The sequence below is a fragment of the Aspergillus saccharolyticus genome (genome assembly GCF_003184585.1).
Source record: "Aspergillus saccharolyticus JOP 1030-1 unplaced genomic scaffold BP01scaffold_67, whole genome shotgun sequence".
NCBI classification, from domain to species: Eukaryota; Fungi; Ascomycota; class Eurotiomycetes; order Eurotiales; family Aspergillaceae; genus Aspergillus; species Aspergillus saccharolyticus.
The window spans coordinates 72,518-96,221 of record NW_020290677.1 but is presented as its reverse complement, the minus strand read 5'-3'; the positions used below and the strand labels follow the sequence as shown (position 1 = coordinate 96,221).

The following is a 23,704-nucleotide window of genomic DNA, read 5'->3' as shown; positions in this document are numbered from 1 at the left end:
CGCTGTGCAGACAACGCGCCTTTCCACGTAATGCAAGTGGATCCTTGCCCAGATGACCCGAAGCCTTCCAATAGACCAATAGTACGGTTAGTTTCTCTCTTTATTTCAAATTATGCATTTGTGCATGATTGGGCCAAGCAAATTCAGCCTCAGCTAGTAATGGCGTTACGGAGTATATGCCACACTGGAGCTATGCAGCTCGCCTTTTAACAATTACGATAGGTTGCATCGGCTCAGAACAGGGGGAGGGTCGGCAACCACCGATTAGTGCTGATGGAGGTGCTGTCTGTCGGCAATACGAGAGTCTATTTCATTCAATAAAAAGGATGCCTGCTTGTATCTCTTTGAGGCTCCTTCCCTCGTGATAATCCTTCTAACTGTGGGGTTTTGCCGGAACCAGATTGACTGACCAACGTCAATCATGACTTTGTCATTCGACCTGATTGACCTTGCCAAGCACCATGGCTTCTTCCTTGCTCTGGCCGGTGTCAGTGCTCATCTTCTCTATTGGATTCGTGGAGAGCGCAACAATAAAGAGGTCCGTGCCTGGTTACTGACGCATGCTGTTGTGAATATCGCCATCCTGGGTTTTATCCTTCTGAATCCCCCAGCGCAGCAGTCGCCATGGAGTATCAGCGCATGGGGCCGTGGACTCGCCGCGGTATCTCTACTGAACCTCTGCTTCTACGGCCCCTTGTTCGCATCGGTCTCAGTTTACAGGCTGTTCTTCCACCGTCTTCGTCGATTCCCGGGCCCAGTGGCACTGAAGCTATCGAAGCTGACCGCCGCGTACGCCAACGTCGGAAAGGAGCGGGACTTTGAACGCATCTGGGATCTTCACAAGCAGTACGGCGACATCGTTCGAACCGGACCCCAGGAGCTCAGCGTCTTGTCCGCCGACGCAATCGAGGCCATCTACGGCGCTTCGAGTCGGTGTACCCGCGCCACCTGGTACGATCGCCTGAAGGCCTCCGGGGATTTCTCAGAGGACTTTGCGACGTTCCATATTCGGGATCCGGTGGCTCATGGGAAGCGTAGAAAGGCGCTCTGGGATAAGGCTTTCAATATTCGCGGTGCGTAGGCGCCTTCCCGCGCCCCCCCACCTTCGGTTGTGTTCTTAATGCATAACGGAAGACTGAATAAGGCATGTGCTGACGCCCCGTTAATGTTTCCAGCGCTTAAGTCTTATCAACCTGTGGTCGTCCGGACGACGGAGAGGTTTCTCGATGCTCTGCAGGAGCGCGTTGGCCAAGTAGTCTCCGGCCCGGATACGATGCAGCTGCTGAGCTACGATCTCATGGGGCTCGTTGGGTGGGGGTATTCGTTCGAGAACATCGAGAATTGGAGGCTCAATCCGGCCCTACACTTCGTCAGGCAGGTGACCTCCGGCCAGCGGATCATCTCGCAGGCGCCGTGGCTAATGAGCCTGTTGGTCAATTTGCCCGGAATGGATGCGCCGATGCACCGCTACGGCAACTGGATCGAGGCGCGGATCCGCGAGAAGATGCAGCTGCTGCAGGGGCCAGAGCGTGAGACTGCGGACGCGATGGGTAAGATGATCCCGGCGATGGTGACTCTGTCGGAGTCGGCGTTGTATAGTGAGGGAGAGCTCATGGTTATTGCTGGAGGGTATGTTTCCGTTGCCCCTACCCCTCCATATTTGTCCTTACTCGGAGACTGTGGGAAAAAGAAAAAGAGAGTCACAGTGGGCCTAACTCATTTCAAAAAATAGGGACACCACGGCCACCACCCTGGCGACGGTGATCTTCTACCTTGCGCGCAACCCTTCTATTCAGCACAAGCTCCAAGCCGAGCTCGATGAAGCTGCACAGCGCCTTCGACAGCAAGGTGACGATGAAGCGACTGACTCGAGCCCTGAAGCGTCATACTACCGCTCCATCTCTTCTCTTCCTTACCTGCGGGCCTGCATCAATGAAGCGCTACGCCTGATGCCCCCCGTGCCCGGCGAGATCCCCCGAAAAACACCCTTGGAGGGCATTCACATCCCCTTACCCACCCCTACTACACCTTCGTCTACCTCGGTGGCAACACCAAGCACTATCTTCATCCCCGGCGACACGATCATCAGCGTTCCAGTCCTCCCCGTTCAGCGTGACTCTCGGAACTACGTTCATCCCGACGATTTCATCCCCGAGCGCTGGACAGATGAGAAGCCCGAATTGACACTGAACAGGTCCGCGTTCATGCCCTTCGCGGCTGGTGCGTATACTTGTGCGGGAAGAGCATTAGCATATATTGAGATGCGGATTGTGTTGGCCAAGTTGTTTGAGAGGTTCCAGGTCAGGCTCGCGGACGGAGAGGATGGGAGGCGGTTTTTGGAGGAGACGAAGGACTGCCATGTTGTGCATCTGGGAGATTTTGAGGTGGTTTATGAGAGGAGAGGATAGAAAACATTGCTGTTACTGTTGATATGGGTCACAAAAGCGCTTCCCCGACAAGAGACGGCGTTGTATATCGGGCTTCTGAGAAATTCTTTGTGCTGGTGCAGGGCCTTTGGGTCACTCTTTGAAACCACACAAGTGCTCTCCCATACTTGTGAACGTGATGCTTTTTTCTATCAAGTGCTGGTACTTGAGAGAGTAGAGTATATATCACTGCAGTTCTCGAGACACTTTCGGGGAAAGTTCACAATACGTGATGATACGGGTGGATCACCTGGGAAGAGATTAGAACACGACTCTCCCTTGGGACATGATGAGGGATCTCGATTGGCAGCTTATTGGGCCTGGTTGAGTTTATAGGTTGAGTCCGATCGCCCTACCAATTCTGGTTTCACAAACCCTGGCCGCGTATTACCGCCATATCTTTCTTGTCTACATGTGATTCATCATACTTCAATACTTCAACTGCCCAAGTCTCTCAGATTTCACACATGGCTTTCCTTACACACTCTTACTCTCACAGGCAGGAGACTCTTGCTAAAGAGTAGATTCTGTGAAGTGTAATCCTGCACTCTGAAGTCAAACGCTGGTATGACAGAAGAATGATCAAGTCACTACACCAGCTCCTTCCTACCTGAAAGCTGGTAAGACAAGACTAAATGAGCTCGCTGGCATCATGTAGCACTTGTAGACAGGCGCATTATCCGAGCTTCCGTGGTATAAATAAATGCAGCCACCGAAGAGTCAGACTGCAATTTCAATCATCCTCGGTATATCACGAACCATAGTCTGTTCTTACTCGTCGCTTTGACTCAAGTAAAATGGCAGACGACGACAAATCGATACCTCCATGGAGGGAAGAGAACATCGACCTCGCTCGAATCCTCGCAAATGGTGCCGGCAAGTTTCTGGAAGACTATGCCAATATATCTGCCGATGAGCTGGAAAACCACGTCAGGGATATAGTTAGTCCAGCCGCAAGACTTCTATTCAAAAAATCGAGGCGCAGCAGCCACAGAAACTGACAAAGCCCTTACCCTCCCATAACTAGGCAATTCGGGGCTGGAAAGTCAAGCCCTATCCATGTTTCGCGAGGTTCCTCTTCCTGGACTTTGACCTAGCTCATTCCCCGGCCTACGACACCATCATCGCACACACCCAGGCTAATCATCTCTTCCTCGACCTCGGCTGCGGCCTCGGGCAGAACATCCGCCGGCTAATATATGATGGTGCTCCGGCGGACCGACTGATCGGGCTGGATCTCTTTCCGGAATACATCTCGTTGGGCTATCGGCTATTCAAGGACGAAGCGACGCTGCCGTCTCGGTTTCTGGTCCAGAATTTCTTTGAGGATACACCCAGCATGCAACAAATCGCGGGGAAGATCAAGGCAATCAACTCCGGATACTTTATGCACCTGTGGAGCTGGGACATGCAGTTAAACGTCGCAAAGCGTATCATCCAAGTGATGGCTCCGGAGAAAGGGGCCATCGCCAGAGGGGTTCATTTCGGGAGGCATGCTGCTGGGGTGTGCGGGCATACGGTCGACGGACTAGATGCTGAGAGCATGTTCCTGCACACCCCAGATTCGCTGACGAGGCTGTGGGAACAGGCAGCGGAAGAGATGAGTACTAGGTTGAAGGTTGATTGTGTTTCTGAAGACGCTGGCTATTGTAAGAGCCTGGATCACGATGGTTGTCGGTTGAGGTGGGTTGTTGAGTGGTTGTGAGTTCTTCATGGGTTGTGCAGGGTGATCACTGGCTATGAATTGCTTCAACAGTAGTCATATTTCTGTGTACATTTTTGAATGTCTTCTTCTTGATTCTGGGTAAGAATCACCTTTCGAGCAAGAGCCAGTACTACTCTGGGGTACTGCGAGTTCTCTTCTACGGGCATAACTTAAGGCGGTTGGGGTATGCGCGTCCTGCTTAGGAGCATGGATAGTAAATAGACATCATTTCTGAGCGTGCCAAAGTAGCGACCAATATCGAGAGGTCTGATTGCACGTAGAGTCTCGTGTGCGGAGGTGGTGAAGGAGCACCTACTGTATGTCTATCACAACTATACACGTGACTGGCTGCGTTCTGAGCTTCCCTGCTGCTCCGTACAAATTCTAGACTCCGCGGCGCCGCCCTGCCGCCTTCCGATAGTCTGCCATATCAACGACGCCTACCGGCGACGTGCTTGTTTCCTCCGATTCCTCTTTCGATCCGCCATACATCATGGATGGTATAATTACGAACGGCTCCTCGGAGGCGCTTCCTCCTATGCCCCCTCCAGAACCCATCGAACGTCCTCCCACCCCTCCCCCGCCTCCAGAAGATTCCTCCGCTCCTCCTCCGCCGCCAGACACGTCCGCTCCTCCGCCACCACCGGAAGATCTTCCACCTGCTCCACCGCCAGAGCCAGAACTCAAGAAAAAGAAAGTCGGATGGGGTGCTCCGAAGAAACCCGCTGCTACGCCCCTGAGTGTCGAGGAGCTGGTGCGCAAGAAACGAGAAGCTGATGCCGCAGCTGCCAAGGTAGATAGATCTGTTGCTGGCTTTGTGAATCCAAGCTATACACCGCTAACCATCATCCCCAGCCCAAATTTTTGTCAAAGAAGGAACGAGAAAAGCTTGCCCTCGAGAAGCGCGCCAAGGAAGTCGAAGCTGCTCGGAGACTCAAGTCCGACCCAACGTCCTCCAACGGAGTCAACGGCACATTCTCCGTCCCGTCTTCAGAATCGCACTACAATGGCAATTCTCGCTCGATCCCCACCGGTCCTCGGGCCATGCGCAACTCCTCCGATGCGCCTAACGCGCCGGCCGCGATGCGCAACAACAAGAACTACGATCTCTCACCTCCTCCCCCTCCCAAAGCGATGTCGTACAGTCTGACCAGTGGCGCTGGCAAACACAATAAGAACCGACGAAGCGCCGTGGATGACGCCGAGGAGGAACAAGCAGCACAAGCCGCTCTCATCAAGCAACGGTACATGGGCGCTGATCAAACGTCAAACTTTTCCGCGAAGAAGAAACGCAAGCGCACGACGGATCGCAAATTCAACTTTGAATGGAACGCCGAGGAAGACACTAGCGGCGACTACAACCCGCTCTACAAACACCGACATGAGGCCAACTTCTTTGGCCGCGGCCGTCTAGCTGGTTTCGGTGATGACGTCGCTGATGCAGTGGCCAAGAATTACGCGAGGGCCCTTGAAGACCGCGACACCGAAGCGGGCAGCATCCGCGCGCGCGAAATCCTGGAGATGGAACGCCGTCGCCGCGAAGAAAGCACACGCAATCAGTTGGATAAGCACTGGTCCGAGAAGAAACTCGAACATATGCGCGAGCGAGACTGGCGTATCTTCAAAGAAGACTTCAATATCAGTACCAAGGGTGGCAGCGTGCCGAACCCGATGCGCTCGTGGGACGAGTCGGAGCTTCCTTCGCGTCTCCTGGAACTCATCGGCCAGGTTGGCTACAAGGAGCCCACCCCCATTCAACGCGCAGCTATTCCAATTGCTATGCAAAATCGCGACCTCATTGGTGTGGCTGTCACCGGTTCCGGTAAAACAGCAGCCTTCCTCCTCCCGCTCCTCTGCTACATTGCAGAGCTTCCTCGGATCGACGAATTCGAATGGCGCAAAAATGACGGACCATACGCTATCGTGCTTGCGCCCACCCGTGAATTGGCGCAACAGATCGAGATCGAAGCCAAAAAGTTCACTCAACCACTAGGATTCAACGTCGTTAGTATTGTCGGTGGTCACTCGTTCGAAGAACAGGCCTACAGTCTCCGCGACGGCGCGGAAATCATCATTGCTACTCCCGGTCGTCTCGTTGACTGTATCGAACGCCGGATGCTCGTCCTGAGTCAATGTTGCTACGTGATTATGGATGAAGCCGATCGAATGATTGACTTGGGTTTCGAAGAACCGGTCAATAAGATTCTAGATGCTTTGCCCGTTACCAACGAGAAGCCCGACACTGAGGAAGCCGAAAACTCTATTGCCATGAGCCGCCATATCAACTCGAATCAACCATCCCACCTCCAACGTTATCGTCAAACTATGATGTACACAGCCACTATGCCTTCAGCCGTCGAACGTATCGCTCGGAAATACCTCCGTCGCCCGGCGATCGTGACTATTGGTAGTGCCGGCGAGGCCGTCGACACGGTTGAGCAGCGCGTGGAAATGATTGCGGGAGAAGACAAGCGCAAGAAACGCCTCGGCGAGATTCTGTCGTCAGGCGATTTCCGGCCTCCGATCATTGTGTTCGTCAACATCAAGCGCAACTGCGATGCCATCGCTCGGGAGATCAAGCAGTGGGGCTTCTCCTCGGTTACGCTGCACGGTAGTAAGACGCAGGAGCAGCGTGAGGCAGCGCTGGCGTCCGTTCGCAATGGGTCGACGGACGTGCTGGTGGCGACCGATCTGGCTGGTAGAGGTATCGATGTGCCGGATGTCAGTCTCGTCATCAACTTCAACATGGCGACGAGTATCGAGAGTTACACGCATCGTATCGGTCGTACGGGTCGTGCTGGGAAGAGTGGTGTGGCCATCACCTTCCTGGGCAACGAGGATTCGGATGTTATGTATGTTCCTTCTTCATATGCGCGCATCCCTTCCGAGTCATTATGTCGTGATCTCACTCTATTTTGGATCCTCTTACTGACTATGCTCTCTATAGGTACGATCTCAAACAGATGCTCATCAAGTCGCCTATCTCTCGGGTCCCCGAGGAACTTCGTAAGCACGAGGCGGCCCAGTCGAAGCCCACGCGAGGTATGCCCAAGAAGATTGAGGAGAGCTCGGGAGGTGGTGGCAAGGGCAATTGGTAGTTCAACCTTTCAGCGGGCTTGGTTTGCGATGAACAATACCATTTCTCATCATTGCATATTTTATATCAGCTAGATATCTTAGATCGTGTCCTTGTAGGGTTTGTACCGTAGTAGGTGTAGTTGTCTGCATCAACTGGAGGTGAGATAGAGATGGACATGAAGCCAGGAAGAACACTGTGGATGAAGATACAGTTGAGTGACATCGTCCAACTGAGCCAACTCTCACATTCACCACCTTCACCACCACAGAGTAACACCAGTTGATCACCCAGAGACAATACACAGGACGTTGACCCATCCTATCTATCATACTTCTATCTTCCTCTTCTCTTCTATCTCCTCCATCCACCCACACATTATCGCAGCAGTCCATCAATCCACAAAACTACACACAAGAAATCACTACAGTACAACAAGCTCCATCCACCAAACCACGTCACACTCGCAACAAAATCATATCAAGATGCCGGTGCAGTGGACCGCGGAGGCCGACGCCAAGGTCCGTTCTTCCCCCTTTTCGCTATCCATCTCCCATCTACTTAACACCAACACCAACAACAACACCCTCCTTTCTACCGACATACCGAAAAGTAACATCATCATCACAACCCCAGCTCTTCGTCGGCGTCCTCAACCAATGCCAGGGCCGACTGAAACTCGACTCCCGGAAACTCGCCGACTACATGGGAGGAGGTAAGTCCCTCCGCCAGTTGCTTTTCACTCCTTTTATCCCATTGGGTCAAACCCAACCTGCCTTGTAAATATCACTCCGAAGTGCCGGCTGGCTGCAAACTCCTGATAGGCTTCCACTCGCTCCTGACTCACCCAAAAGAACCCTGACTGACATGCAAATACACAGACTGCACTGCCTGCGCTGTCGAGCAACGCATGACCAGGCTCAAGAGACTGGCTAAGGCTGTCGTCACTCCCGGTGTCGGTGCTGCTGCTGCTGCTGCTACATCTTCGGCCAAGCGTAAGGCGGCTGTTGCTGCTGGATTGAGCGGAGAGGAGGGTGATGAAGATGCTGCGCAGAAGAGATCGCTGAAGAAGGTGAAGGCGAAGGCGCTGATGAAGATGCAGGAGGTGAAGGATGAGTAGCAGGAGGGTGGTGTATTATGATGGAAGAGCAGCACCAGCGTGCGGTTTGTCCCGGTTCTGAGGAGCTAGAACTTTTTGCTTCGTCTGTGTCATACTTCTTGTGAACATCGTCCGGCCTGAGCTGGGAAACACCGGTTCCTCGCGCTCTACACAGTCAGATGGACAACGTGCGACGTGATCATGACTATTTCTTGAATTACACAACTGCTTTCATGGTGGGGTCTGGGTTTGTTTGGTCACTTCAATTAAGTGATTAGGTTGGAGGGGAACGTTACGTTGGCAGGTGTCCTCAGATTTGTTGTATTCATTCTCGACTTCTAATAAGGGTATATCGGAATAAATCATCTTCTACAAAGATTAAAAACATATATTATGAAATGCTATTCTCACATACTCGTAACTATACTTCCCGAATTCGTCTCTTATAAGCCTTAGTATTTCCAGTAGGCCGGCTTGCCATGTAGAGCAAGAATAATGGAATATTCTTCTCACGGAGTTCTCGCGTGGCGAAGTTGTAGAGGCCGCTCTTACGGATCACCAGGTCTTCGCCGTCGAAGTGTGCCTGCAGAATCCTTGCCTTACGCTGTCTCATGCAGGATATCATGTTGATCTATACAACGAGTTGTTCAGCCCGTGCGAAAGGTCGATGACCCGAATTCTCGAATCTCCTACCGGGATAATTGTATGCTCCTTCAAGGCAGCTCGACTCAGCCGCGTCCTCATTATGCCAACCAGGGCAAGGACTTCGGTTCGAAGTAGCTTCTCAGCCGGAGCTACCTTATGTGTCACAATGAGGCTGATATGAGGATGTTCCCTACCGGCACACCACACCTCCTCGAACTTGAAATCTGCTGTTGAAGCAGCTACTGGCCCAGCGTCGGGATCTGCTGAGGAGCTAAAATTCATGTATCGCGATCTGATGATGCCATTTTCCAGGTTCCTGGAACACTCCTCATTGCCCATCAGCATTGCGAATCTTGAAGCTCGAAGTGCAGTCACTTAGCTGACCCTTCAGTCCAGAGAGAGAATTGCTCCAAAGTATCACGCCCCAGCGGACCCACCCGCAGGTATTCGAGGAATTCATCTGCAAAGACGGCGCTTAGAAATCCATCCTGATCAGCCCTCTTACGATCGAGGCGCGCCCAAAGCTTCTCTTTGACTCTCGCGGAGTCACGAGTGGTTGGGTCAGTCATGTCAACAGGGTGAGCCTCGAGGCGCCTCATAGGCCAAGGCTGGAAGTACACGGCTTCTCCTGTGTTTGGCAAGAGTCCATCAGGCTGGAGAGGGAGCTCGACGCACTCGATCCCAAGTTCTCTGGCATCAGAGTCGGAGAAAGCAGCTGAAGGTGAAGCTTGGACCCTGCGATGGAGTTCCCGCAGGTGGGCGCGAGTCGTATTGCGCGCCTTGTGCCGCAGCTCCTCGGTGGAGTCGCGCGCCAGGGTCGGTGGTCGCTGTCGCCGTCCCTTGGGCTCGGGTCTGGCCCGACGCTCCAACTTGGCTGGCGGATGGGGGTCGCGTGAGACTAGGAACCTTGCGCAGATGCACTTGATTGGCATAGTGAGGTGTTTCAAACCCGTGCAGCTGGTGGTTGAATACCTACGTACTTTCGTCGAGCCGTCAACCGAAAGCAGTCAGATCCAGCAATTCCTTAAATTGGTGCTACTGAGATTCAGCCTAGGAAATGTGAATACCGACCTTCGCCAATACTATGATTATGAGGTGGTTGTGGTTCGTCTGTGTTGCAGTGCAATGGATTAACTGTTAGTAGTTAACGAAGAGGTCCTTCATAAGAGACGCTGGCAGCCTAAACGGGAAGGGATGGTGCTTCCTTCACGGTAAAGCAACGCAAAGCAACGCAACACCCGCTGGTCACGGGACCATGCCGTCAACTTCGCCTGGCCAACTTGTCAATCTCAATCCCTTCAATGTCTTGCATCCTCTTTCTGCTTAATTCTGTTTCTTGAACACTGTTGAATTGCTTCCTTCATGGACTGACTATACTTCGGCAGCGGACGGTCAACCACACTCTACCTCTTCCATACCTCACATTACTCAAGCTCAAACTGACCAGTCTATGCATCTCAAGCCAATGGAACTATGATCCGAGAAACATGAACTAACGAACCATAGATCAACTTTTAAGGGTTGACTTCGGGTGTGGATTCTGGAAGTTATGCCTTGTTCCTGATTAGCATACCAGCATCTACCGTCTTTGGTTCGATTCCCCTGCGAACACTAGACTGTGATCGCTCGTCCCATTCTTGGGTCTCCCACATTAAACTCTTGCACTCGATCAGAGAAAATATCGGTGCCTGGCAAATCTCAGTCGGTGTGACCGGTGGACCCAGATCCTCCGTCGACCCAAAAAGTGGTCCTGTGCTGAAACACGCCGTTGGCCGTCAAGCGAATAGCCTCATCCACCATTCTCGGGCAAGCCACCCGTCAGGGTCTGTTCAGGGTCCTCGGCAGCATATACCCGTGGCTGGCAACTGTATCAAGGAGGTGGTCCGTTTTTCTCCTTGGGAACGCTGCGACAGTATGAAACGAGAGTCATGCATGAAACAAGCACACATCCAAAAAAATTTCCCATTCTATCATGGCGGTATAAGGGACCTCCTTCGACGACAAATAGACTAGTCTTGATCATGGAGACCTGGGAGACTTATATAAGTCGGCTTGCTCTGGACTGATTGGTATCTGAGTGATTCGAGAGGCCAACAGTCCCAGCACCTCAAACCCACTATGAAGCTTCCATTGTTCTTCCTCGGCCTCATGTGCCTGGCAGCGGCCACCCCAATGGGTCTCGAGTCCCGTCAACGTATGGATTCCCTGCCTCGGCTATCTCTGGAATGGTCTTGCTAAGTTCCCTGCAGTCAGTTCGGGAAATGAACTCCGTGACGGCTCTTGCAAGCCCATCATCTTCATCTTTGCGCGCGCTTCCACGGAGCCGGGCCTCCTTGTAAGCCAGACTATTCCTTGCCCTCTCTCTGGCCCGTGTCTGTCTCTATTCTAAGATGGGAAAACAGGGCATCTCCACCGGCCCGGCCGTCTGCAACGATCTCAAAATGGCCAAGGCCGGCCAGGTTCTTTGCCAGGGTGTCGGCCCTGCCTACACGGCTGATCTGATTTCTAATGCCTTGCCCGGGAACACTTCCCCAGCAGCCATCAGTGAAGCAAAGTCTCTCTTCAACCTTGCCGCATCCAAGTGTCCGAACAGTCAAATCCTTGCCGGCGGATATAGGTAAGACACACTCCCCCACCGCCCCCCCGAACAAGTTCAAAAAACCTAGCGCATACTAAGAAATCCTGCAATGTATATAGTCAAGGAACAGCGGTGATGGATGACTCCATCAAAGAGCTCGACGACAACGTCAAGGACAAGATCAAGGGTGTGGTCCTCTTCGGCTACACTCGCAACGCCCAGGAACACGGCCAGATCGGGAACTTCCCCTACGACAAGGTCAAGATCTACTGTGCCGCGGGCGACATGGTCTGCGACGGCACACTACTCGTCCTCCCCGCCCATTTCTCGTACATTGTCAACACCGGTGAGGCCGCACAGTGGCTGGAGTCTAAGCTGGGAACCATCTCGACCTCGTCGACTTCGTCTGGAAGCACTGGCACAAGCACTAGCAGTGGGAGTTCCACCTCGTCTTCAGGAGCCTCTGGACTTTCTGGACTTGGCGGTCTGAGCTCGCTTTTCGGCGGCGGCGGCGGCGGCGGCAGCAGCAGCAGCAGCAGCAGCAGTGGTTCAAGCGATAGTTCGAGCAGCTTGGGGTCTTTCTTTTAGAGGAGATTGTCCGACCGAGAGCAAGCGGAAGAAGCGGTTCACGATAGTGGGTGCGGAGTCTGGGCTGGTTGGGCAACATTGTTCTCGAGGCGTTCTATTTGCTTTTTGCCCATATTCTCTGCCCATTCTTTGCTTGATCCACTTAGTGATTTTAGTCATATTTCATGGTAGCGGGTTCTGTCATGACTAGTGGCATACATGGATTGACTGGCTTCTGTAGATTAATTCTGAACCAATAGATTACACCATCAGACCTCTGCCTGGTCTCGGACGCTAATTGCTCGCTACGTTCTCATGAGAGCACGCCGACCTTAAGCGGGAAGTGGGTTCTACGCTGATACAGATGGGTTACGAGGGAAGATTGTGTAGACTTTTCGCAACTCCGACCAAGACAGATGTTGTAATCGACTTGTGAACCGAGCTTTATTGGTCGAATGCACTTTATGTAACAACTTGACCGGCTTTATATACCTCTCTGCCAAGACCAGAGCAATCATACAGTGCTGCTATATGACACGTCCAAGAAAACGCCATGAATGATGCAATATCCCCGAAGTTCAGGCCAGCACATTCGAAAGAAAGAAAGGAACAACATCAACCACTGGTTCAAGCGAAAGTCAAGTACGAAGTGCGGAGAATATATACGCTTGACCAAATCGATGGATAACAAACGGGGGAGGATTGAAAAACGCTTGGAGCTGAAACGGAAGCTGCAAACTGCAAGAATTCGGATTCAAGCGTTGAGTCTCAGAAGCTATCTACCCGTAGCGTGCGCTCAGGCTGGCGAATGCGTCGGGGCTATGGCGGCCACTCTGGAAGCCATTGATGTCCACACTTTGCTGGCTCATGTGACCACGAGGGAAGGGGCCGGCTGACGTCGCGGGTCGGTAGCCGGCCGGTAGCTGGGGTGCAGCCTGGGGCGTAGCCGTCGAGTAAGGAGCGGCTGGGGCGGCGGTGAAGAAGGGGTTCCGTGTCCCTGTAGCTTGAGGGTCGGTGGCGGCGGGCTGTTGGGGAGTATTGTAGTTGGTGGGTGGGTTCATCGGTACTTGCTGGGCCGGGTTGGCGGCTCCCAGAGAGTGAGATTGAGGATGTTCGGGGATAGTAGGGGGTTGGGGAGAGAGATTATACAACGCAAGAATACTGTTCTTGTCAACCCGCGCTGTGGGCTGAGCGTACAGATGCTGAGCTGGCATCTGGTAGCCGTACTGCGGCGGAGCGGGATAGCCCGCACTCTGAGGCGTGAGCGGTGCGTTCATCATATGGAAGGGGTTCATGGGATTTTGACCGGGTTGTTGCGTAGGCGGCATTTGCAGCTGAGGCTGCGCTTGCTGTGGCTGCTGCTGCTGTTGTTGAAAGGGCGATGGCTGGCCAAAAGGCGACGTTGCAGACATAATAGGCATTGTATTCGCATGTCGCGGAGGGCCAAAGGGACTGGAAGACACTTGGTTCTGCGCCTGCGTTGATGCTTGTTGTGACGTTACATGTCCGAAGAATGGGTTGTTTGGAACAGCATTGGGATTTGCGATAGGAGCGGTCAAGCTGGCCTGCGGCTGAGCTCCAGTTTGGAAGAAAGGGTTGTGGCTCCCTTCCAGTATCTGCGGAGATGCAACATATCCGCTCTGATTCAATGTAGAGGTTGCAGGAGGCGCAACACTCGCCTGCTGATACAGGGGCTGAGGAAGTGAGGATTGTCTGTACGGGTACCCCCCTGTGGAGTGAGGAAACAGAGGCTGGGTGACCTGCAGGCCTTGAAATGACTGCTCAAGGGGCTGCATAGAGGCCGACTGAGGTAATTGTTGCGGCGGCGGCGGCGGCGGCGGCTGTACTTGCTGTGGAGGTTGTGCGTCGAAGGGATTGAAATTGCTGCTGGGCTGCGCTGCTGGTCTCGAGTCTAGTTGATCAAAGGGGTTGCCAGACTTGGAAGAATCCACGGTAGGAGTAGAAGCCGAGGCGATCGGCCGCACCACAGATCCATTGCCCTCTCCCAACCTCACCAACGTCTCGATGGTTTTGTCAAGGTTTCCATTCAGTTCGCGGAGAGCAATAGCATTCCGGCGCTCATTGGTGAACCCCATGTCCCTCAGAGTCGCCAACTTCGTTTCGAGCGACGCATCCCCGGAGGCCTTTCTGATACCTACTGACGGCGAAGGTGAGTCAAACCTGTCCGATTGTGGAGAGGAGGCACTGCGGTTAGAGATGCGGTTGAGATTCGTCGCGGATGACGCCGAGCGAAGGCCGAAGCCAAACGGCCTGGCAGGTTTCGGGGGTAGAGGAGGCGGCGACCCCTCCGGAGATCTATCATATCCCGAATCATGACGACTGGGAGGCTTCGGTTTGTTTTCATCCAGAGACCGATGCTGGTATTTCTGTCGAATGAATCGCTCCATGCAAGAGTCCGCCTCATCAACGTCGGTCGGAACAGGTGGCTTCACGTTCTTGGGGTTAAGGATCTTGTTCATAATGTTGTTGCCGTGCGATTTCATATTCTAGCGCACACCCGGTTACGAATCAGTTTTGTCCATTTGAGTTGGCGGAGTGGCTGTCACTCACATCGACTTGATCGTCCGTCCATGTGTCCATACTCAGGGACTTGACCTTAGAGATATGCGTGCCAAGCTTTCGATGTATGGCGGCGCATCGCATACAAAGAAAGATTCCCAACTGTATTCGTTCCAGTCAGAATGCCAGGTCCTTCTGCCTTCTCCGCCCCTCGAATGCGTGCATAGAGCGGTGATAGTACGTACGTTCCAACTAGCCCAGCCTAAATTTCAAGGGATTCATTAGCAACAGAACTTATCGTTTCGTCTGCAAGTGTAAGAGACTCACCAGGGTTCATAGCCTCGCAGTCAGCGCAGCGGTCGTTGCCAGGAACGGACCGGATAAGGTCCTGCAGTGCCCGTTCATTGCGGAATTGCTGCCGCTTGCTAATGCCTCCAACCATGGTCGCGATTGCTCAAACGACGACGACCTCTGTTGCGCAGGTGGGGTGACGGGCTCCAAGTGTCTTGAGGCCAAGCAAAAAAAGAGTTTCAAAGCTGTAAGCTTGCAAGGGAGGGTGCCGTAGGGATAAAAGTCTCAGTGAATACACGAGCCGAGCTTCCGGAACGGGGAATTCGGGGCGATATCCTCAGGCGGCGAGATCAAGCATATTTACACAATCAGCGCTCGAAACATAAAGCTGGATAGAAGTCGTATCGACGGCGTATGCAGGAGAAGGTGAAAAATGACAGAGAAGGGTGGGGTGAGGTAATGTAGGATTGAGTGAGTAAAATGAGGGAGTGAGGCAGTGAGGGAGTGGGAGGGCAGCCGACGGAGAATAGTGGCCAGGGATGAATAATGAAGATGTGGGGAGGAAAGATGTTGGATGGTGGACTCGATTTCCCTCTCCCTCTTCCTCTCCTCTGCTTGTCTGTGTTCTGTAATCCTCACTAATTAAGTTACAGATTAGTTAGTTATTTCATTACCTGCTGACAGATTGGAAAGCATCTTGATTACAATCACTTCAGAATTAAAAGGCAACCGGAGCCCTCTGGTCGATTCTGCATCCGGAGCTGAAGACGGCGCTCGCAGATGCATCCATCCATGCTTTCTTTGTCAAGAATCAGGGGCAAGCAGCCCCCAACTAAACAATAGACCCAGTTTCATAGAGACCGGGCCATCACGGTTCTATTTTCAGCGCTATTGACATCCCCCAATTTCTGTCGCCAATAATTGATTTGCAGGCACTTAATTCACTTTATTACATGCCGCGGTCTGGGCGGAGGACAGACACTCCTTTTCGCTCAACAGACAATACTCCTAGGGACCAAGGCCCACGTTCTAAGATTGAGCTTACAATCAACAATCTGCACACGCGAAACCTAATCGAATGATCCCTGAAGGCCAATCCGCGCTTACGAAAGGCTGGTTGGTACATGGAAATAATGCTTTCTTCTTGAGCATGCGTGACCTGAACTACGGAAGGGGAGGGGGGAACCGTTCTCTCCCTCCTTCTCTCACTCCATCTCGCCCTACACACAAGAGATAAATCTTGCATCGGCATGTATGAGCAGCAAGTGACTCCATCCACCATCGCACTGGAAGCTTCCGAGGAAACCCAGCACAGTAACGGAGTCATAGCGAGAAATTTGCCCGGTGTTGAAAACGTCATTCTGGACCGCCAATATGACCTGCCATCCTATGGAGGATAGGAGTGTAGGTTGATTATGCGTTCGTGAGGTATGATAAGTGTGAAGAAGAAAGAAGAATTTTGATCTGCCGCACGGAAGAAGACTTTCTAAAGGATGCCCAACGGTGCGCCACGTGACACGTGTTTCGTAATAATGCCTGAGGCACCAGAGTACATGCCGTTATCATCATGAATTATCTATCACCCCAGTCCTTCGTCGTCCATCGACTCAACCCAGCGCGTGATACCTTGCTCTATCTCTAGCACTCTCAGAAGTGAGACAGCTGTCTGTATCCCCATCTCATACCCAATGATGCCCAGGCACTTCATAGCCCAGGAGTGTACAGGGCTTGACACGCCATCAACCACCGCAGCTAGATAGAGGGGCAGAAGTAGTGTGAATCCAGTTCCAGCTTTGACCCCCAATGATTCCAACGTCATGCTTTCCGCCTCATGAGCAAGGCCGAATTTCTACGGAACCGCGCAGCAAATATCCATGGCCAATTGCCTTGAAAGGGCACGGGCGTGGCAACAGCGACTTTTCAAGGCATGGGAAACTGAGCCGCGGTCATGTTCAAAGGTCAATTGTCGAGAATTGTCAGAATAAGGCTGTTGACGAGAATGCGCACCCATCGGTAGTTGTTCCAAGTGTTGCACATCCACATGGAAGGGTACACATGGTACCTTCCATTGTAATGGTTGACCGTATTCACCACTTCATCTTCAGAGGTCTTTGTGTGGCTCCGCAGATGTACGGTGAAGGACATCTCGGCCGAAAGTTCCCTAGTGAAATCCTCCAACTCAGAATCCAGCCTCACGGCGAGGGCAAGGACTTCAGCACTGTCAGTGACTGCTCCCTCGTTCACTTGGACTTGAAGCTCACATAGACCGGCAGCGATCTCTATCAACCGGTCCGCGCAATATGTCTGCGCAGTTGAGTCTGCCCGGCGCGGTTTCCTGATAAGTGCAGGAGGCAGTCGTGTTCGTTTTTGTAAGCAGCCAATGAGCTATGATGCTGTTAGAATTTTCTATCACTTGGCCAGCTCCGAACCTGTCCAATGGCTAACCACTTCATTTCTCAGAACCTGGAACACTTGTTGACCTGTTTCGCGATGGAGCTGTTCTTCACCGCGAAGTTCGAGGAGGGCCGCAATGCCCCGCGAATGCTCATACCACGACAGCAAGGATTCCTCCTTGTCGCAGCAGATAATCTGGTGAAACAAATCAGTTGCCTTGTTTTCAAGGTCACGAGTCGAAACTCACTTCAAACAAAGAGAGGCAAGCAACGGCGGTGAGCGTGGTGTCCGCTTTGACTGCTATTGGATCACGTAGGGCAGCATTCGTTAAGTGTAAGGCAGTAGTAGTATACTCGCATCTCGAGGCATTTCGAAAAGACTGCGATTTATGAAGATTTGCCAAATTTGCCAGACCCACCGACGCGATCCCCGTCATCATGGCTCTCTCGCCAATGGATAAAACATGCGTCTGGGATTGTGCTACGAGGCATGAAACATCGAGCCATGGGTACGACTTGAGAAAGAGACAGGTGGCTTGGAGGATATGGTCCAGCGTAAAGTTGAAGACAGGAATTGAGAATGTCAAGTGCTGAAGGCGACATACTTGAGCGGCTGCTTGTCTTGACCTGACAACTATCCCTGGCGGGGCCGAGTCATCTAAATCCAGCCTGTTCAGGGCCTTCACTTTCTGCACAACGGCATCGCTCTCGTCTTTGAACCATAGGGAAAGTTGATCTGGTAGCCGGAGCAAGTGCGCCGAGCTTTAGTACAACGTACACAAATGGGTCGTGTTTCATCACACTGAGCTCGTTGATCAGCGTTGTCGGTCGTGGGGGCCGAGATTGATTTCCAGGGACCACAACGGCCTTTCAGCCTTGACCGCAAGACACACATTGACCTTTCTCGCGCGACAGGTATCACAGCCTCCGCTCGGTTTACCACGATATACCATGGCGAGTCGGGAAATCCGAGAAGCTAATGGTGATAAAATGGTAAGGCTTGGGCTGCAGTATAGCGGCTGGCCCAGGAGCTAGATCGTGCATAACTCTGAGATTTTCAGATATTTGCCATGACCTACTTAGGGACCATTTCATGGAAAGAAAGTAAAGTCGGCGGCAGTTCTCCATTATCAACCCATCGCACACAGTGCTGACTTGGACAGCCAAAGTCGGATAAGGTAAGAGACACGCGAGGGAATGAGTGTCAAGTGGAGTTTGGGTGGAGAGACTCGAGAGGCTTCGCTCGCAGAATTGCGGCTGGGTCAAGCCTCGGGCTAACCGCTTCCGGTATGCATGGCGAGCTCGGCCCCGTTGTCCGTCCTCTTCATTGGTCGAGTCTATCTCTTTCAAACAATTTCGCCCTGGAAGGATGCAGCATTCTTCATTATTTTGTATTGAGGAGTGAGTCTCGTTAAGGGTGGTAAAGATTGCCCCGTGATCCTGCCGGAGACTGGTAATGATAAAATGTCTACACAGCCCCGTGGTTCTAAGGCTAAACCTCGCGATGGAGACTGCAAAAAGCCCTCGTCGAGAGGGTTAAATAGCAGCAATCCTTCCCTTTAGTCGACCATTAGCATCAAGCTTGTCACTCTCGATTGAAGCATACCTTCCGGGCATCAAATTATTCTAACATCGTTGCAATCATGGCTGTCGACTACCGCCATGGGATCTCCATCCTCGAATTGATCGTCTACATTCCCACCTTGTTCACAGCCCTATGGATGGCCTTTCGCCACGGATTCACACGGAGCTCAGGTTGGATCTTCTTCGTGATATTCTCCTTGGCTCGGATCATTGGCTCCTGCTGCTACTTGGCGACTATCAATGATCCTACGTCAATCGACCTCTATGTGGCATGGGCAGTTTGCACTTCCATCGGAATCTCACCTTTAACCTGGGGCTGCATTGGTCTATTATCCCGAGCGTATGCCCTCTGTTTATCTCCCGTACCGTATTCATAAGGGGCATTGTTGCTAATATACTCCTCTTCCTATAGTAACGACTCGATCCAACGCAAGTCCGGCCACGCCCTGCATCCCTTACTGTTCAAAGTGACCGGGCTGGTCACCATCGTAGGCATGATCCTCGGCATTGTGGGCCAAACCACAAGCACAAACCCGACGGAGGGCCTCTACAGCTCCAAGACCAAGGCTGGCTTGATTCTCTACATCATTGCCTGGGTCGGCCTCTGCATCCTGCTGCTCTTGATCTCCCTCCGTTATCAGCGCATCGAGGAAGGGGAGCACCGCTTACTCTTGGCCGTGAGCATCTCGATCCCACTACTCTTCGTGCGAATTCTCTACTCCCTGCTGTCTACTTTCACTCGGAAGGCGGAGTTCAGCTCTATCTCTGGGAACGTGAGCATCCAGCTGTGCATGTCGGTTCTGGAGGAGCTGGTGATCGTCTACGTGTGCCTGGGAATCGGGCTCACGTTAACTGTCCGGCCCGCGTTCGAGCCGTTCCAGGCAAACATCCAGGATGCGTCGACCCTCGAGTCACAGCCGGATATGTCGAGCATGCAGTATGAGAGCGGGAAGCCGGGGGCCCGGTACAAGAAGCGACGCGGTGGACCTATCACGCAGCTCGTGGGGCTTGCAATGGATGAAATCAATTACCGACGCCAAAAATGAACCTTAGAATGCCGGATTTTTTGGATACTACTATGCTACTAGTGTCGTACTGCATGCGAGGCACGGTACTTTATGGTCAGGGCTGTATTTCTTCTTATTTCTTCTCTCTTTTGCGGGCGTTTATTGTTCTTGTCTGGGATTGGGATACCCGCAAGGTTATTATATATGTGACCAAATCTGCATACAGAGACTACTAGTGCGTTTAGTCATCAAGTGACTATCACAACCATTTATTCCTTCGTCTCCGACTCGATCTGTGACACAGCCACTCAGGCGAGCTATCAGTAGCACTACAATGAGTTTGTTAGGATTGTAAATGCATCACCTTCTGTCAGGGTCCAGTCTTGCTTCTAGGATGCCTAAAACCCGTGCGGACAAACACTTTACCCGTTGCGAGCTAGCGTACGAATCACATGACCACATTAAGCGAAGCATTTAATCTCATGTGATTGTGTCCCTCTGAGTTTTTTCCCCTCTCCCATTCGTTTTTCTCCCATCAACACTTCCCCTCTACAAAGAGAGGCATTCACTTCTTCGGCCATGATTATACACTCCGTATTATCGAAGGGCTTAACTCACCCCCTGTTTGCAAAATGATGGCACCTGGGGCTCGCTTGCGCCTCCGTAGAAAAACATACATCACGAACATTCAAACCCACACAGTGCGCGTCTAGCCTTTTCAATGGCAAAGAGGCATACTTTTTTTTTTAGTTCGTTCAGTGGAAGATCAAAACCAAACAGTTTTTAGCAGAGCTGCGTCTACTCCACCCTGGTGTTCGCTTTGATCGAACGGCAGGACTATTTTTACGACGGACATTCTGAATTGTAAAAACACTCCTTGTTGAATTTGTACGGTGGGATGCCAGATACTAGTGCCAACAGGAGATGCGCTGGGCGGATTGAGCTTGGCACCTAGCGATGCTGCGTGATACTGTCGAATAGATGCTGCCTTGCGAATAAGGTCCGGCTGCGATGCTCAAGTCGAGCAAATGATGAAGACCGACGACACCCTGCTGGTAAGTATGAAAGCAACGCATTGGAATTGAAAAGTAATCCCTCGGCTTCTGGCGCGGCAGACTTGCGATGGAATTCTATTTCGATATCGCCATAATCTCACCATCAAGCGTGCGGACATCAGCAGCCAGTGAATAAGTTATGTTCATGGGTCACATGAATTGTACCTGTGCAGTCATGCAGTGATTTTCCTGTTGACTTTGAAGCACATCTTCCTCGGCTCTCTACGGGTTGCCCAGCAATTCTTGTGTATGTATCGAGGATGCCAAATTTGAGACGACGGCTGGAAATCGGGAGCCGTTGAGGTTCCGATGAGTAATGGGCGACAAGTCTGGAGTTCTGGACAGGCACGATTTGGTAGGTAAGACAGAGGAAGAGGAGAGAGAGAAAGGTGGAGCCGAGAACGAGCAAAAGAACCAAAGAGAACTCGCAGGTTAATAATCGGAACGCACCGGACCCGCTTCGGTATTGTTGATTGGATTTAATCGCATGGGGATTGTCGCATCGTATCTATCACTCCCCGAGTCTCCATCCGCCTACGCGAGAGACAAGACAAGGGTTAGACTAACCCCTCTCGAAGCTGACTTGTCCACGTATTGCATTAGAAGGGCAATTTTCTGAGCAGCCAGAACGATCCAGGGCATAAGACCTATACCCAGAGATGAGAAGGTTCCAGGGCAGGCAAAAAATGCCCCGGGAAGTCCCATGGATTGAGCCCCTGGGACTTGCCACGATCCGTAATCTCGAACAGCCGCGGCAATTAGTCCATGCGGTAGTCTTACGGCAAAAGTCAAAAGTTCTTCTAGAAGAAGCTGCAGGAAATGCGGAGAGACGGAATAGTTAACTAATAGTTAGACAGGCACTTGCTGACTCAAAAGATTGGGCTAGAGCCATCTTCCCATTCGCCCTTGTCATTGGTGCTTCCGGGGACTGTTGGAGGCGTCGCGAGCAAAACCGATGGAAGTGATTCGCAGCCTAGTGAACTTATTAGTATCCCTGTCTTCGTCCTTCTCCTCTTCCTCCTCGTGATTCCTTGTCATCTCTTCTCCCTTGCTCTCTCCTCTTTCCCTCGTCTTTTCGTCTCACCTCCCAGAGTACTGTGTGTACCCTCCTGTCCTACCTCTCCGAGCAAAATATCCCTTCATCCCATACCTTTCTCTCACACAATGGCCTCCGCTGCTCGTTCGGCCTCTCGGGCCTTCCTTCGCTCGACCCCTGCCACCTCGGCTTTCAGACCCGCTGCGCGCAGTGCTCGTTATGCTCTTCCTTCGCAGGGCTTCCGCACTGCTTCGCGCCGGGGATACGCTTCTGAGGCTGGCTCCAGCAAGTCCTCCAACGGCCTCCTATGGGCTGGTCTTGCTGCTGCTGGTGCTGCCGGCGCTTTCTTCCTTTTCCAGGGCGGTGATTCTTCCGTGAGCTCCAAGACCTTCGTTCCCACCCAGGCCGACTACCAAAAGGTGTACGATGCGATTGCCAGGAAGCTGGTGGACGAGACCGACTATGACGACGGCAGTTACGGCCCCGTAAGTTGCCAAGACCTATCGAGAATGAGCTTTGCTTGACATGACACTAACGCCGGAACCGATGATAGGTCCTTGTTCGCCTGGCCTGGCACGCAAGTGGCACCTATGACAAGGAGACTGGCACCGGCGGTAGCAACGGTGCTACCATGCGGTTCGCTCCCGAGTCTGACCACGGTGCCAACGCTGGTTTGAAGCACGCCAGAGACTTCCTCGAGCCCATCAAGCAGCAGTTCCCCTGGATCACCTACTCCGATTTGTGGACCCTGGCCGGCTCTGCCGCTATCCAGGAGTGCGGTGGCCCTGCCATCCCTTGGCGCCCTGGCCGTCAGGACAGGGATGTCGCCGCCTGCACCCCCGATGGCCGTCTTCCCGATGCCTCCAAGGACCAGAGACACATCCGTGACATCTTCTACCGCATGGGCTTCAACGACCAGGAGATTGTGGCTCTGATTGGTGCCCATGCCCTGGGTCGCGCTCACACTGACCGCTCCGGTTTCGACGGCCCCTGGGATTTCAGCCCTACCGTTTTCACCAACGACTTCTTCAAGCTCCTGCTTGACGAGAAGTGGCAGCAGAAGAAGTGGAACGGCCCCGTTCAGTTCACCGACAAGACCACCAAGACCCTGATGATGCTCCCCACTGACCTTGCCCTGATCAAGGACAAGGAGTTCCGCAAGCACGTCGAGCGCTACGCCAAGGACAACGATGTCTTCTTCAAGGAGTTCACTGACGTGTACGTCAAGCTTCTCGAGCTTGGTGTTCCCTTCACCAGCAAGGCCGAGGACCGCTACGTCTTCAAGTCCCCCGAGGCATAAATTATACGCCGAATGTGTGAATAGTTCTTGTTCTTGTTATTTTGGGGATCTTTTATATTCGCGGGGCATTGCGTTTTTTAACATTGTTCGACATTTTGATATCCGATCTATGTTTTCACGGTTCGCTCTTGGACGGCCGTAGCCTCTCTGTGTGGCATTTTTTTCCAGCTTGATTGTCATAGATGGCATTGAATGATGGGTTCTAGGTAGAAGACTTCTAGAGCATCAATACTAGACCTATCCGCTAGAGGAACTGGCTTCAACAGGGCTTGTTTTCAAAATTGAAAGAAGCTTACCTATAAGAGAACAATGTGTAGTGTATAATGAGTTATTGTCGCCGCTGAATCTTTAGAGTGGAGTCAAATCTGAAGAGCATGGTTCTCCATGACAGGATGTTCAGGAGTCATCTATTGACTTGTCGC

General features: G+C 52.4%; 10 protein-coding genes across 10 annotated transcripts; 7 read left to right on the top strand and 3 right to left on the bottom strand.

The window, feature by feature from the left end:
* The first annotated feature begins 228 nt into the window (after positions 1-228).
* BP01DRAFT_427053 (cytochrome P450) lies at positions 229-2,873 on the top strand. The gene is made up of 3 exons (XM_025579827.1): positions 229-1,073; positions 1,176-1,629; positions 1,733-2,873. Exons 1-3 carry the CDS (start codon positions 422-424, stop codon positions 2,406-2,408), a joined length of 1,782 nt encoding a protein of 593 aa, XP_025426488.1. The 5' UTR covers positions 229-421; the 3' UTR covers positions 2,409-2,873.
* Positions 2,874-3,223: 350 nt separating this feature from the next.
* Positions 3,224-4,399, top strand: BP01DRAFT_409925 (class I SAM-dependent methyltransferase; the record flags this gene model as incomplete). The annotated part of the gene is made up of 2 exons (XM_025578864.1): positions 3,224-3,367; positions 3,454-4,399. The coding sequence occupies 2 exons, from the start codon at positions 3,224-3,226 to the stop codon at positions 4,129-4,131; spliced, it is 822 nt and encodes a 273-aa protein (XP_025426487.1). The 3' UTR covers positions 4,132-4,399.
* A 174-nt stretch (positions 4,400-4,573) lies between these two features.
* prp28 (mRNA splicing protein PRP28) lies at positions 4,574-7,309 on the top strand. The gene is made up of 3 exons (XM_025573000.1): positions 4,574-4,924; positions 4,987-6,983; positions 7,079-7,309. The coding sequence occupies exons 1-3, from the start codon at positions 4,625-4,627 to the stop codon at positions 7,227-7,229; spliced, it is 2,448 nt and encodes an 815-aa protein (XP_025426486.1). The 5' UTR covers positions 4,574-4,624; the 3' UTR covers positions 7,230-7,309.
* A 383-nt stretch (positions 7,310-7,692) lies between these two features.
* On the top strand, positions 7,693-8,372 carry BP01DRAFT_395839 (uncharacterized protein; the record flags this gene model as incomplete). Its single annotated transcript, XM_025578423.1, has 3 exons — positions 7,693-7,728; positions 7,844-7,922; positions 8,089-8,372. The coding sequence occupies 3 exons, from the start codon at positions 7,693-7,695 to the stop codon at positions 8,325-8,327; spliced, it is 354 nt and encodes a 117-aa protein (XP_025426485.1). The 3' UTR covers positions 8,328-8,372.
* Positions 8,373-8,707: 335 nt separating this feature from the next.
* BP01DRAFT_361227 (uncharacterized protein) lies at positions 8,708-10,137 on the bottom strand. The gene is made up of 3 exons (XM_025576098.1): positions 9,336-10,137; positions 9,000-9,267; positions 8,708-8,937 (listed from the first exon to the last, which is right to left on the bottom strand). The coding sequence occupies exons 1-3, from the start codon at positions 9,881-9,883 to the stop codon at positions 8,728-8,730; spliced, it is 1,026 nt and encodes a 341-aa protein (XP_025426484.1). The 5' UTR covers positions 9,884-10,137; the 3' UTR covers positions 8,708-8,727.
* A 932-nt stretch (positions 10,138-11,069) lies between these two features.
* BP01DRAFT_308163 (cutinase family protein) lies at positions 11,070-12,117 on the top strand (the record flags this gene model as incomplete). The annotated part of the gene is made up of 4 exons (XM_025572330.1): positions 11,070-11,145; positions 11,201-11,286; positions 11,354-11,568; positions 11,649-12,117. 4 exons carry the CDS (start codon positions 11,070-11,072, stop codon positions 12,115-12,117), a joined length of 846 nt encoding a protein of 281 aa, XP_025426483.1.
* A 416-nt stretch (positions 12,118-12,533) lies between these two features.
* BP01DRAFT_427049 (putative GTPase activating protein for Arf) lies at positions 12,534-15,500 on the bottom strand. Its single transcript, XM_025579826.1, has 4 exons — positions 14,944-15,500; positions 14,862-14,878; positions 14,668-14,778; positions 12,534-14,603 (listed from the first exon to the last, which is right to left on the bottom strand). Exons 1-4 carry the CDS (start codon positions 15,056-15,058, stop codon positions 12,876-12,878), a joined length of 1,971 nt encoding a protein of 656 aa, XP_025426482.1. The 5' UTR covers positions 15,059-15,500; the 3' UTR covers positions 12,534-12,875.
* A 986-nt stretch (positions 15,501-16,486) lies between these two features.
* On the bottom strand, positions 16,487-18,253 carry BP01DRAFT_419416 (Zn(II)2Cys6 transcription factor domain-containing protein; the record flags this gene model as incomplete). Its single annotated transcript, XM_025579406.1, has 6 exons — positions 16,487-16,756; positions 16,915-17,292; positions 17,353-17,496; positions 17,549-18,036; positions 18,072-18,102; positions 18,194-18,253. The coding sequence occupies 6 exons, from the start codon at positions 18,251-18,253 to the stop codon at positions 16,487-16,489; spliced, it is 1,371 nt and encodes a 456-aa protein (XP_025426481.1).
* Positions 18,254-18,943: 690 nt separating this feature from the next.
* On the top strand, positions 18,944-20,011 carry BP01DRAFT_419415 (uncharacterized protein; the record flags this gene model as incomplete). The annotated part of the gene is made up of 2 exons (XM_025579405.1): positions 18,944-19,224; positions 19,297-20,011. The coding sequence occupies 2 exons, from the start codon at positions 18,944-18,946 to the stop codon at positions 19,928-19,930; spliced, it is 915 nt and encodes a 304-aa protein (XP_025426480.1). The 3' UTR covers positions 19,931-20,011.
* A 1,876-nt stretch (positions 20,012-21,887) lies between these two features.
* On the top strand, positions 21,888-23,573 carry BP01DRAFT_361223 (peroxidase). The gene is made up of 2 exons (XM_025576097.1): positions 21,888-22,467; positions 22,536-23,573. The coding sequence occupies exons 1-2, from the start codon at positions 22,111-22,113 to the stop codon at positions 23,280-23,282; spliced, it is 1,104 nt and encodes a 367-aa protein (XP_025426479.1). The 5' UTR covers positions 21,888-22,110; the 3' UTR covers positions 23,283-23,573.
* Positions 23,574-23,704: the final 131 nt, after the last annotated feature.